The sequence below is a fragment of the Peromyscus maniculatus genome, chromosome 5 (genome assembly GCF_049852395.1).
Source record: "Peromyscus maniculatus bairdii isolate BWxNUB_F1_BW_parent chromosome 5, HU_Pman_BW_mat_3.1, whole genome shotgun sequence".
In the NCBI taxonomy this organism is placed as follows: Eukaryota; Metazoa; Chordata; class Mammalia; order Rodentia; family Cricetidae; genus Peromyscus; species Peromyscus maniculatus.
In genome coordinates, this window is record NC_134856.1 from 25,526,334 (window position 1) to 25,540,696 (window position 14,363).

A 14,363-nucleotide genomic window follows, 5' to 3' on the forward strand; every position below is an offset into this window, starting at 1 on the left:
TGACATTAAATTTAATGTACTAGTGAGTTTGATCACTTGTAATTAACAGTAAACAGGAATGAGGTAAAGCTATAAGGTTTGTTGCTTCTGACGTTTAAAAATTTAAGTTTATAGTAAAAGCTTAAAATTAATATCATGCAACACATCTTATTTTTCAGGGAGGCTTGTAGATCAGAACCTGAACAAAATTGGGAAAGATGAAATGCTTCAAATGATTCGACATGGGGCCACACATGTGTTTGCATCAAAAGAAAGTGAAATCACTGATGAGGATATTGATGGTATTTTGGAAAGAGGTGCAAAGAAGGTAAGATGCATGGTAAATGATAATGTTTTGTAATAGAGATTGTTTATGAATAAACTGATGACATGATTTGGTATCTGTGGTATGGTTAAGGGGAAGTTTTTTTTTTAAATCATAGCTAAAGAGAACAGCCAGAGCATCTGGAGGAGTCCAGCGCAGAGAAAGAAGTAGACTGAACATGGCCAGGGCTGGGGAAGTAGCAGAGTGGAGAGTGTAGTGAGACCAGCAGGAACTGAGGGAGAATAGCCAGGCTGTCAGAAGGATGAGTAGCTGGCGGGAGGGCGGCCCAAGAGCTGAGGGAGTTTACTTAGGGGAGCAAGGGAGAAAGGCTAGGGTGCTAGCGTGGTAGCCTGGACTTTGAAATGTCTAAGTATTTGTGATACAGGGAGCCTGGAGGCCAGCATGTACTTTGATAAGCCGATAGGTGCCATAGGGAGGAGGCTGCCAGAGGCAAGGGAAAGGACTCCCTTTGGTAGTTGGAACTGGCTTGACAAGTTCCTGAGGAATGCCGGCTTTAATCTAGCTGCCAGAAATCTTCCTATAGTCTAGGTTGAGCTCATTTCTGGAATTTTGGATGTCTTTTGGAGTTTGGGATATTTGGATTTGCTTTGAACCTAACAGTTTAGGCCAAAGCTACTTGAGAAAATACTTCCTCTGTGAATTACCATCTTTTTTTTTTTTTTTTCTATAAAAAGCTTTTGTATAACTGTAAAGTCTAATCTTTTTTATTTTTATGTGTATGGGTATAAATACACATATATCATGAGTGTGCTTGTTGCTAAGGAGGCCAGGAAAGGGCATTGGATCCCCTGGAACTGGAGTTAAATAGAGCTGTGGGCTGTCTTGTGAATTGAACCAGGTTGTCGGGAAGAGCAACAAGTGCTCTGACTGCTAAGCCATTTTTCTAGCCCCAAAAGTCGAATCCATTTTGACTATAGGTCTTAATATTATTTTGCTTTCAATATAATGAGTGTTTTTTTCTATGTAGACTGCAGAGATGAATGAAAAGCTCTCCAAGATGGGTGAAAGCTCACTTAGAAACTTTACAATGGATACAGAGTCCAGTGTTTATAACTTTGAAGGGGAAGACTACAGAGAGAAACAGAAGGTATTTATTTTAGAATGGAGTTTTACTGAAAACTTGGAGTCTTGTGTTAGTTGTGAGACTTCATAAGTATTATTTCAAACAGCAACCAGTTTTGTTTATTCACTTTTTAGGTTTTTCCTTGTGTAAGTGGTGTTTTAGCTTGTAAGATCTGATTTGTTTGCTTGCTTATTTATTTATTTGGAGTCTTACTACAGCCCTGAGTGGCCACCCTTGCTTTATATTTGAGGGTGGCCTTGAACTCTCCTAATCTCCTGCCTTTATGTCCCCAATGCTGGCATCATAGATGTGTGCCACTATGCTAGTTTTGGCGTGTTTTTAATTTATATGGTAAAGTTTATTATATACTGTGACTGAAAGTATTATTGTATGGAGTTAGTATAATTGCGGTGCTTGAAAGTAAACTAAGTGGCAATAAAAAGGCCATAGGCTATTTTTCTTAGAGCTTGAATTGATTTAAATGATTTCCTTTCATTAGTAATATTTGCTACTACAGAGAAAAATTGGAAAATTTGATATAGAAGGAGTATGTTACTTTTTAAAAACATTTAGACATATTAAACATAGTCTCAGAAGTTTTTCTAAGAAAAAAAATTTTTTTCTACTTATTTGGGTTGTAGCATATATTTTAAAGTATTACAGATTCTGTCTTGTGTTTTAATTACATGGTATAAGAAATACTGTAGTCCTCACCTTTATAGAATTCATAGTTCAGTATTTTGTCAATATCTTTTTATTCATAAATCACTAGATAGTTGACTGCTGTGTATAATGAAAATAGTGATTTGAATTCTTTCCCACACCCTAGATTGCATTCACAGAATGGATTGAACCACCTAAGCGAGAGAGGAAAGCCAACTATGCTGTTGACGCCTATTTCAGGGAAGCTCTCCGTGTTAGTGAGCCGAAAGCTCCCAAGGTAGAGTGACAGCATGGAAACTCGGGGATGTCATGGCAGTTACGTTGTGTTTTCTCAGATCTTAGAGCAAAAGAGAATGGAGAATTAGGTTTTGTGTGTGTTTTTTTTTTTTAATTTGTGTAAATTTTGGTTAATGTCAGTTTATTTTTATTAAAAGATGAATTCTCTTCTTTGGAGAATTGGCTGTCATGATTTAGGAATTAATATAGATAGATGTGTGTGTTTGTATTATTATGTTATTATTATTAATATTAATAATATGTTATTATTATTATTGTATTATTAATGGACGATACTGTTTTTATTTTTCCTTAGGCACCTCGACCTCCAAAACAACCAAATGTTCAGGATTTCCAGTTCTTTCCTCCACGTTTATTTGAATTGCTGGAAAAAGAAATCCTGTATTACAGGAAAACTATCGGGTACAAGGTGATTGAAATTCTTCTCTTTGTATTTTCTACTTAGAAACCACAAAGGCACAACTACTTAATGACATTTGCTTAACTAACTGAGCCTAGTAGGAAATACTGTTATTTGCTGTACTCTAGTTTTACATGTCTAGTATCTGAACTTTCTGACTTTTCATTGAAAAGAAAAAATTTCATGAGTAATACTTTTTAAAATGTAACATTGGAGCTGGGTGGTGGTAGCGCACGCCTTTAATCCCAGCACTTGGGAAGCAGAGCCAGGTGGATCTCCGTGAGTTTGAGGCCAGCCTGGTCTACAGAGGGAGATCAGGACAGGCACCAAAACTACACAGAGAAACCCTGTCTCAAAAAAAAAAAAAAAAAAACAAAATATAAAAACAAAAAGACAGAATTTAGTCTGTTAAGCCCCTTAAAATTTACCAATTGATGGCATTGGAAAACATCTCTTAGGTGCCTCGGAGTCCTGACCTACCTAACGCAGCCCAGGCACAGAAAGAAGAGCAACTTAAAATTGATGAAGCGGAGCCCCTGAATGATGAGGAGCTGGAGGAGAAGGAGAAGCTTCTAACCCAGGTACAGCCTTGGAGTGGCACAGTCATGTTGTAAAGAACTGTTGTAGGTGTGTGGAGACCACACAGTGCAACTCTTTGCTCCCCCCAGGAGAGTTAGTGTGACCCGGCACTGGAGTGCTTCCCCGGTGTGTGCGGTGCTCTAGGTGCGCTCTCCAGCACTGAAGAAGTAGGAGGGTGATTCAGCATGGGGAAGGAAGCTGGAACACAGGCTGCTTGTGATTTTCATTCCCAGTTGAGCTTAGAGACACGTAATCCATAGTTGCCATTCTTTAGAACTTACCTTCAGTAGTGCCAGCTTTCTGTGAGTTCCGTACTTCCGAGTTATCTCAGGTACAGTTTTCTATTTGGTACTTAATTGAAAACACGTTTAGAATGTTGTGTAGTCCTTGGTACTGTGTTACATAAGGATATTTTACACCAACTCTACATCATTGGGTTGAGCACATTCTTCCCCATACACCTCCCTTCCTCTTTCCACTCTTGTTAGTCCTCTCTCTAATGTTAGTTCTCCTTCTATATTCATGTCTATGTACATGAATCATTTTCAGTGTCTATAAAACCTAGATGCAACAAATGAGAGAATATATAGTGTTTGTCTTGGTGTTGGCTTCATTCTCTTAATAAGATTATCTCCAGTTGCATCCATATTTCTGTAAACAGTGTAACTATTTTTTATGGCTGAAAAAATTTCCACACACTACTTGTTCTACATTTTCATTATCCATTCCTCTGTAGTTGGCCCTATAATTAGTTCTTGAGAATGATTGCTGAATAAACATTGGTGTACAAGTATCTCAGCTATATTGATTTGGAGTCTTGGGTAATAACTGCCATACAGGGAGCTGGAGAGATGGCTCAGAGTTTACATTTGTTCTTGCGGAGGACCAGAGTTTCAGTCAAAGACCCTACATGGCAGGCAGCTCACAGACGTCAACTCTAGTTCCAGAACACACATGATATAGACATACATTTGTGCAAATACACTTATACATATAAAATTAAATAAATCTTTTTAAAAACCTGCTATATTGGCTTCTATAGTGGTAGGACTAGTTTAAATTCCCATCAGCAGCATATAATGATTTATTTGTCACATCTTGGGCGATATTTGATATTTTCTTTGTGATTGCCATTCTAATGTGAGGTAAAATTGCAATGTCATTTTAATTTGTATTTCTCTGATGGCTAGCAAAGTTGGGTAGTTTATATATGTTCATTATTTATTTGTATTGATATATATATATGTGTGTATATACACATATATATGTTCATTAATCATTTATATTTTATTTTCTGTAAGCAGTTTATCTCCTTAGCCTATTACTTAATACAGTTCTTTGTGTTTTGGGGTCTGATTTTTTTGAGTTCTTTGTATATTCTAGATACTAATCCTCTGTCAGATGTATTCTGCTTAATATTTTGTTTAATTCTTTAGGGTTCAAACCTTTGAGAATCTGCTCTTATGTTTTTGGTTATAAACCTAGCCTTTAACAGCTGAGCCATCTTTCCAACTTGAGAATCTGGTCTTCGACCTACCCTTTTTTAAAAATTAAATGTATTAGCCGGGTGGTAGTGGCACTAAGAATTAAGTATAGCTGGGTGGTGGTGGTGCACACCTTTAAACCCAGCACTCAGGAAGTAGAGGCAGGTGGCTTTCTGTGAGTTCGAGGCCAGCCTGGTCTACAGAGTACATTCCAGGACAGCCAGAGACCTGTTACACAGAGAAAGCCTGCCTCAAAAAAAAAAAAAAAAAAAAAATGGAGAAATAATTTTTATTATTTGACACACACACACACACACACACACACACACACACACACACACACACACTACATTCTGGCAGCTCTTGCTTCCAACATCTCTCTCTAATCCTTTCCACCACTGTCAAACCCCACCCCAGTCCCATTGTTGTGACCCACTGATCTGTCTGTGAGCTTGGGAGTGGAACTATCCATTGGAACGTGGTAGTCTCGCCAGTGTCTGCACAACTGAACACATCCGCTCCGTAAATAGCCAGTAGTCCTCCATTGATGGGTAGAGCCTTATGAGTTCCTCCATCCTTTACTTAATACCAACAGGTCCAGTTTTGTGCAGGCTTATTGCAAACAACTGTAGCTGCTCTTAGTTCCTGATTGTAATGACTCTTTTATGCCCAGAAGGTAGCAGCATTTCACAGCTCTCCTCCTTGTAATCTGGCTTTTACATCCTTTCTGGCATTGTGCAGGCCAGCCAGCAGGGAGGAAGCTTCTAGTTGACTTCCAGCTTGAGTCCTCTATGTCTTACAGCCAAAATGTGTGCTGTCTTCAGCAGTAGGTTCTCATCTAGTTCTGGTGGGCAATCAGGAACAATGGCACTAACCTGTGTTGTTTTGGGGTTTTGAGCCTTCCTGACCAACAACTTACAGGGAGATATCACACATCTGGCAATGGAGGTTTTGTTTGATCTCTTTTACTTCTGGGATCAGCAGTAATCCACCCATGTAGAATACCTTTTTGTAGATGCTTAAACAGCAACAACAAAAATAAATACAGTTAATGTATTCTTGTGTTCATGTGTGTGGACAACTTGAGGGAGTCAGTTCTTTTTACCATGTAGATTCTGGAGATTGAATTCAAATCATTAGGCTTGCCTTCAGGGACCTTTGCATGTGGTACCATCTCACTGGCTCTTTTTTAATAGTTTCATAGGGTGTAGCATGTAGAGTAGTAGGTTCCATATGACTTGGTACATCTTTAGTTTTGGTTAACCCACTCCCTTCTGTTTGTCCTGCCCCTCTTTTCTCATTTACTCCTTACATCAATCCCCCCCCCCCCCCCCCCCCCCCCCGACTTCACATGTTCTTTTAAGCTTTGTTTTTCTGCTTGGTCATTTTTGCTAGCAGTTGTTTACTTTTCCTTCCCAAATCCTAATAGTATTTCAGGGCTAAAAAAGGTGTCATTGAACCTTTTCATGCAGCATTCCTTACTGTTACCATTTAGAGTTAGTTGCTCAGATTTCTGAGAAATATATAGCATGCTGGTAAAAGTGTGTACATGAAAAGTTAACCGCTCCAAACTCTTAGTTAAGATAAAGATATTTTTTTCTGTAATACCGTATGTATTTGTAAGTATAGTAGCATTATTTTCTAAATTTATGTCCTATGATTAAACATTTTGCTTATTGCTGTTTAGGGGTTTACTAATTGGAATAAGAGAGATTTTAACCAGTTTATCAAAGCGAATGAGAAGTGGGGTCGTGATGATATTGAAAATATAGCCAGAGAAGTAGAAGGGAAGACTCCAGAAGAAGTCATTGAATACTCAGGTAATCATCACTCTCTGAAAGTTGAGTAGAGGGTTTTAGAAGCTTCCTGTTTTCTCTTTTATAATTTTCCCTTTCCTCCATTTATTCTAATTTATATGCTTACAGCTGTGTTCTGGGAAAGATGCAATGAGCTCCAGGATATAGAGAAGATTATGGCTCAAATTGAAAGGGGAGAGGCAAGAATTCAAAGAAGAATAAGTATCAAGAAAGCACTGGATACAAAGGTACTTTGTATATTCATAAGTACAGTAGCTCATGTAAGTCCAGTCTGTGAATATGATGAGGTAACCTTGTTAAAGAAAAAGTAATTACTGTTTAAATTTTAAATTCTACCATAACTTTTTTAAAAATAGTTTACCCGAATATTCCATTGATAACCTAGTTTAAAGGTACTGGACTTGCTTCTGCCTAAGTAGTGTCAGAAAGCTTAGACCTCATTTCTCTCAGTAACAATAGTGGGAAACTATAAAGTACTATAGGACAGAGGGCAGAAGAGGCCCTAGATGGGAGAACATTTAAGGTTAGTTATAGTAAGGCTGAAGTAAGTTTGAAGTGTGGATTCCATAGGACTTGTGTTTTTTATATAATATATATAATATAACTTTCATAGATTGGACGGTACAAAGCACCCTTTCATCAGCTAAGAATATCATATGGAACTAACAAAGGAAAAAACTACACTGAAGAAGAGGATCGATTTCTCATCTGTATGCTGCACAAGCTTGGATTTGACAAGGAAAATGTTTATGATGAGTTACGACAATGCATTCGCAACTCCCCTCAGTTCAGATTTGATTGGTTTCTCAAGTCCAGAACTGCAATGGTGAGTGTCCAAGGTTTTTGTGTAGTGCAGCCGAGTTCAGAATAACTGAAATAACATTCGGTATTTGTTAACTTTTTAAAAATAACTTTTTAAAAACATCCTTGAAGTATATTTTTAGTTTTAGAAATTAAATAATTTCCTCTATTTTTCTCAGCCACAGTTTGAAAATTTAGAGGTAATATGAAAAGCTACTGTCTCCTCTTTTAATATTGTATGTTTTGGTGTTTTTTTGTTTTTTGAGACAGGGTTTCTCTGTGTAGCTTTGTGCCTTTCCTGGGTCTCACTCTGTAGACCAGGCTGGCTTTGAACTCACAAAAATCCACCTGCCTCTGCCTCCTGAGTGCTGGGATTAAAGTCGTGCGCCACCACCTCCTGGCAATGTTGTATGTTTTAACATTGCTTTATACTATAGGACTAGTTTTCACTATTAGCTTAATCAGGTTCTAAGTGAGGAGAAATTCTACTATCACGTTCACCTCCTGAACATGATGACTTTTAGGTTTGCATCTATCTGTTCTATCAGGATGCTGAATCTGGGTTCTTTTAAAATAGCTAGTTGGCATAGAACAGTGTTCTTTATACTGATTTAAGACTGGGTTATTGGTTGAAATATTAAGGCAACTCCACGTAGTTAAAAGGGAGGCTTATTTTGTGGGGTAACTTACAAGTGAAAGGATAGGTTACAGGGTCTGGGAAAGGTGAAGTGCAGTCCAGCGGTGTTCTCTGGAGAACTCTGCTCGGTTTACCTCCAGCGTCCAGGATCCAGGAACCAAGAGAGCTGGTCCATCCGGATCTTGGGTCTTCAGGGGTCCTGTCTCTGCTCTGCCTTGTAGGTGTGACAGTTACCGAAGCCTCAATGGGGGTGGCACTTCCAGGTCAAAGCTGGGCTACCCACTACATCTCCCCCTTTTGTCTAAATAAGAAGGTCCCAACCTAATACAAGATTATATACAATAGGAATGATTATCAAATATTGTCCAGGAGTAGTAAGGGATAATGACCTAGATAAGATGGAACTATAACCAATACAAACAATATCAAACAAGAGACACATAATAAAGTCCAGAGAAGTCTGGAGCATGGGTAAATGGCATGTTACAAAGATAATTAATTCCAAAAAAACAAACAAACAAACAAACAAAAAAACCAAAGATTATTCCGAGGTGTCCTATCCTAAAGAGCCTAAATCTAATACTTAATATGTTCTATCTAAGATATTATATATATACTAAGTTGTAACTGTAACTGCTAGTCTTGGCAGAGTTCAGTAGTCATTTTTCCTTGTGTCTTGTCCAGAAAGGACAGCATTGCATTTGTACTGTCAGCAGTCGAGGCAAGGGCAGTTCTTTGCCCAGTAGGCCATTTTGTGCCAAGAAGACAAACTTCCAACTGGAAATGTCTTAGAAGCCCAACATTCTCTCGGGATCAATTGGTGCAGCCAGGAGCAGTTGTGTCTCACGTCAACAGAATTCTAAGTTATTTAAATGCCATATTCTCTAGGTCCATGAAGTGTTTGAAGATTACCTGTCCATCCGACCTATGTATCTGTAAATCTGGATAACCTAACTAACATAACTATAGAGATGACAAGCATAGGTGACTATAAATCTATAAGTCTTATCTACCTAAATAGCCTAAGGACTAAGGCTTCATGTAAACAAAGTGAACAGTCTGTAAGCAAATGTGTGGTAAAAGGACAATGACTTCAAAATTGTGACAATACACAAAATATCTTTAACAGAGGTAGGAATGTATAGTGCAATATGACAATAATCCTGAATATGTATTAATATACAAAATATTCTAAACAGAGATAGAACATACATACAGTATGACAGATATAAATTTACAGTTGTATTAATATACAAATATTTTAAATAAGAGTAGAAATATATGTACATTACCACAAATATAGTTCTGTGTTTGTATAAATATACAAATTATCTTAAACAGGAATATAAAAATAGTTTACATTTGTATAAACATATAAGAATCCATAACAGTGCAAATTATCTAAGGCTGTTATTTTACTGAATTTGTTTACTAGTATATACAATAACCTATCATAATATCTTATACCTATCCATCCTACTTTTTCTTTTCTTTTTTGTTTCTTGTTTTGTTTTGAATGAATGCTGTATGTTAACCTTTAAATATAAATAGTCCAGAGCAATAACTATAACTAGGCATCGTTATTGCATGTGTTAGATGTTCATTTTCACTGCGTTAATACCTAAATGACAGTGGAGTAATGATTTGTGAAGACTATACACTAGCATGGAGCTTTACTGTTGATCTGTTTGTTTATTGGCACACTACCACTGAGCCAGTGTCCAACCATATGTTAGTGCAGCTTTAAAGAGTGAAGTAAAAACACGGGACTGCAGAGATGGTTCAGAGGTTAAGAGCACTGCTTGCTCTTCCAAAAGTCCTGAGTTCAATTCCCAGCAACCACATGGTGCCCTCACAACCATCTGTAATGAGATCTGGTGCCCTCTTCTGGCCTGCAGGGATACATGCAGACAGAACACTGTATATATAATAAATAAATAAATCTTAAAAAAAAAAAGAGTGAAGTAAAAACATTAAATATTTGCTTTTTTTTGTATCCTTATAGAATAGTCTGTGAGTAAACATTAACTTCCTTTTGCTTGCTTTTATTAGTCTATTGGGAATATATGGATGACTTTTATAACATTTTAAAACATCTTCATTTAGATACTGAACTCCCGACAATATGTAGTTGGAATTAACAAGTTTACTGTGTATATTTACAATGCAGGAGCTCCAGAGGAGGTGTAATACCTTAATTACTTTGATTGAAAGAGAAAATATGGAACTAGAAGAAAAGGAGAAGGCAGAGAAAAAGAAAAGAGGACCAAAGCCTTCAGTGAGTGTTCACTAATATGTAAAATGTATAGATTATCTGAGTGCAGTGTGTGTGTGTGTGTGTGTGTTAGTATATTGTGAGGCAGAGGTTGACAGTCAGGTGCCACCTTATTTTTTGAGACAAGGGTCTCACTGAATTTAGAGCTTGCCATTTTGGCTAGGCTGGCTGTCCTGTTCACCTCTTCTTCCCCACCCCAGACCCCTCACCGATGGGGTTGTCTGGGTTTTACTGGGTTTTGACTCAGAACTCAGGTCCACGTGCTTTCTTGACAGTTTACCCACTAGCCGTGTCTTCAGAGTGTAGATGTAACCAATCGTCTTATTAAAATAAGAAACACAGAGCCAAGGTAAAAGAGAAAGCCGAGAGGTCAGAGCTCAGAGATAAAATCTTACCTCCTGCAGTGCTCCTAACTTCCCCGAGAGAGAGCTACTTCCTGTTTGTCTGTGTTTAAATAGTCTTTTTGTTCTGCCTTCTCATTGGTTCTAAACCCAACCACATGACTGCCTCATCACTGCCTGTAAGTACCACCCTCCAGGTCTTAAAGGCATATGTCTCCAATACTGGCTGTATCCCTGAACACACAGAAATCTACCTAGCTTTTCTAACCACCACGCTCTTGCTATGGCTCTAATAGCTCTGACCCCAGGGCAACTTTATTTATTAACATAAATTAAAATCACATTTCAGTACAAATAAAATATCACCATATCAGAGCATTTGAACATGGTTGGCCTTTCTTAGGTTAAGTTTGTCTCTTTTCTTTGTAAATAATACATCTGAGTCACCAGAAAATAGAAACTGATTTTGATGCACTGCATATGGAAAAGCATGTCTGCTGATTGCCAAGAGTGCACACTTTTCTTATTCTTGAAACTGGAGGAGATTGAGGGACATTAGGAACACAAGAGCTTTGGTTGTCTTCTAAGCTCTGATTCACTGTCTTAGTAATGTGTTAGCAACTTGAGTGCATTTCCGGAGGAAGCAGGCATCTTGTTACTAATAATGGTAAAATGTTGGGAGATATGATAGTGGTTTTGAAAGATCATTGTGTAGCCCTGGAGAAAAGTCTTATACTGTACTGTCCTATGTTAGTTACTACTAATGTGCTACATCAGTGAGACTTTAGTTTATGTTCATATTTTTTTAATCTTGTCATGAGAACTAATTGTTGTGTTTGTTTATAGACACAGAAACGTAAAATGGATGGTGCTCCTGATGGTCGAGGAAGAAAAAAGAAGCTGAAACTATGAACACATACTTGTCTTATAATCACTAAACTAGTAGTTCTTTAATTTACGGGTCTTCATAAGATGTGCTGTACAGTGCTCAACTGTTATGTCATTCAAAGACATCAGCTCCATCTGCTTACTGAGCTAGAAACATAGGATGTAGTTTCACTTTTTTAAATGCAACAGCTGTGCTGAAATTTTTTTTATCATTAACACTTGAAGTAATAAAACAGGCTTCATTTATTAATAAATGTTTCATTTGATTTATTTTTCTATTAGTTTCATTTGTAAGGATTGTGGCTTTTTATTGGCTACGACTTTTAACACTTGTATGGCTTAAAAAACAAGCAAACAAGTAAAAAAAATGACAGAACATTTGTCCTTTCATCTCCATTTACTTGTGTAATTTTACTTCACATTCTTTGCCTTTAATGATTTTTTTTTGTAGTACTATTGAGTCTCATCTGGAAAGATTGTGTAAATTGCATTCTTGCTTATTATAGATGGGGGAAGGCAAGACAAGTTAAAATGATTTCTATGCATATTTCTATTTCACTTTCTGTTCCTATGTTTCTGAGATGAATGTGCCCTGGTCCGTTGGATGAATGGCCTTTTTAGTTGTATAGCCAAAGACATTTAGTGTTTTCTGGTTCTTGAAGGTGGTGTATTATTTTGTAGCAGGATTTTTTTTTTTAAAGTATTTGGTAAATATATTGACAAATGGCCTGCAGCAGCCACAACTTAGATAATGTCAGAAGTAAGGTGATTTTTTTCTTTTAAATTTGAATGACCCAGCCAAAATGAGGTGTGAATCTGTCATATTGTTACAATACTAATAGAATGTACCCTCTCAGTTTATAGTATTTTTGAGTTTTTAGAGTAAATGAAAATTTTATTTTATTATATTTTAAAATAACTTCTAAATCTTAGTAGCAAGATGGAGTGTAATTCCAGTTTTTATTTTCTATGGAATAGACTTGCTAACTGGAGACCCTGAAGCAGGAATACCCAGAGGCCTTTATGTGCTACACATCATTTGTATAAAGTTTTATATGTGCAAATTGGGTACATAAGCAGTTCTCCATTTTTCTAAGGGAATGCAATAAATGTAGCATCGTGAATAAATATAACTTTTATAATCCTTAAAGTGGTCTTTTCTTTCCATCTCTTTGAATTTTTTTCCTTATTTATTTAACTTCAACCTTTTCCCCTTAAGAGATAGTCTGTTTTTCTTAGCTCTCTTCCTCTGAAACTTAGTTTTTCTCTGTGCACAAGTCACTGAAGTCTGCTGTCGTACTGTGGTTGCCTGATTTTCTTAAATGTAAGCTTGCTGATGTGAGTGTCATGCATTGGTCTGTGGCTATTGTAGAGCAACTTGAATTCTTTTCATCTTTCCCAAAGCTGGTTAATATTGACATTAGATGTGGCCTCGTTTTGGAAGAAATAGTTGAAAACAGTTCTAAGATTGAAGAAAACTATAAAGGTCATAAAAGTGAGGTTTTGAAGATGGAGAGAAATTGGCAGTGCTTTGCAGTGGAAGGATACTGAACTGAGTGTGACGGATCTTGAAACCTGGAGATTTAAATATAGAAGAAATACAAAGGGAAACCAAGTTAAAGATTGTGGAAGGTGCTGGCCAATTTTAGCATTGGTGATTTAGTCAGTGCTGGGGGTTGGATAGCACTCCAGACTCCAGGGAGGGAAGGAGGGAGGGAGAGAGGGAAGAGTACTCTAGTCCTGAACCATCATCCCCCTGTGTTAAAAAGAACTGATGAAAAGAGAACGGGAAGCCACACCGCTGCCTGGTACAGTGACTGTGGCGCCTGAAGCAAAGCCAGAGCCCCGCAGTGTAACGACCATATATGTAATAACATAAAAATGATAATGTAAACGTTTGTGTTGCTGTCCTACTTGACAGGACTTCATAATAGACTTAACTTTGCGTAATTTAATGGCTGTCAAAGTGCACAACTGGAATCTCAGATCTCAGGAATCTGATGAATTTGAGGCCAGCCTGGGCTACAGAGACCTTGCTCCAAAAACAAAGTTATCAATTTGTTAGTATATTTTAAATAACTTCTTTCAAATAGAATCCAATGCATAATTTTGCATTTCATGTATGTTAACTTTTTTTCTGTTAGAGAAAGGAAATCTCTAAAGTTTTCTTTAGAGAAAGGAAATCTACTTGTCCTCAGAGTAGTAAAGAGGTAGATACAATAACAATTTGGGAACATTTGAAATTCCCATTTCTGAGAAGCCTCTAATCCTTAGTGCTTGACAGTCCACTGTTCAGTGTTTCTCTACAACAATAAATTGTGTAAGTAGAATCAAGGTTGAGAAAAAACGAAAAAGCGTGTTTCTTGCTTCAGGAATACAGTTTACTGTGCCTTTTAAAGGAAGGAGCTTGCAGAATGAATACTGTGTGTATGTCTAAAGTACTGGTGCTTGGGCCTGCCACACATTTGGGTAGCCAGGGCTTAGGAATGATAGGCAGTCACTGGAACTTGGCAGCAAAAACAGGTGAGCGCTACTGTCTTGATGCTTGTCTCTTCTGAAGCCACCCTTTCTGATAAGTCAGTCACCACTCAGCACTTCAGGTTGAGTTGATAAAAGTGTCAGCCCCAGTTTGATATTTTGACAGACCTTTCTGGACCTATACTGACACTCTTAGACCTTCATGGGGTGATGGTAAAGCAGATTTGGAACTTGTGTTGAATAGGATCAGTATTGTACCAAGAGGTGTGTAGAATAGAACTGGAAAAGCAATGCTTCGAAGTATTTTGCAAAAGG

At 37.4% G+C, this 14,363-nt stretch overlaps 1 protein-coding gene across 2 annotated transcripts in view; it reads left to right on the top strand.

Annotated features, from left to right (window-relative positions):
* The window catches only part of Smarca5 (SNF2 related chromatin remodeling ATPase 5), a 38,150-nt gene extending 25,430 nt beyond the window's left edge, over nt 1-12,720 (top strand). For both annotated transcript variants that reach the window (XM_076571936.1, XM_076571937.1), the window contains exons 15-24: nt 159-307; nt 1,293-1,412; nt 2,218-2,328; nt 2,644-2,757; nt 3,207-3,329; nt 6,499-6,631; nt 6,737-6,855; nt 7,242-7,454; nt 10,237-10,344; nt 11,529-12,720. In XM_076571936.1, the coding sequence (XP_076428051.1) occupies nt 159-307; nt 1,293-1,412; nt 2,218-2,328; nt 2,644-2,757; nt 3,207-3,329; nt 6,499-6,631; nt 6,737-6,855; nt 7,242-7,454; nt 10,237-10,344; nt 11,529-11,594 (1,256 nt within the window). In that variant the 3' untranslated portion in view covers nt 11,595-12,720. The remainder of the gene's footprint in view (nt 1-158; nt 308-1,292; nt 1,413-2,217; nt 2,329-2,643; nt 2,758-3,206; nt 3,330-6,498; nt 6,632-6,736; nt 6,856-7,241; nt 7,455-10,236; nt 10,345-11,528) is intronic.
* The last annotated feature ends 1,643 nt before the right edge of the window (nt 12,721-14,363 follow it).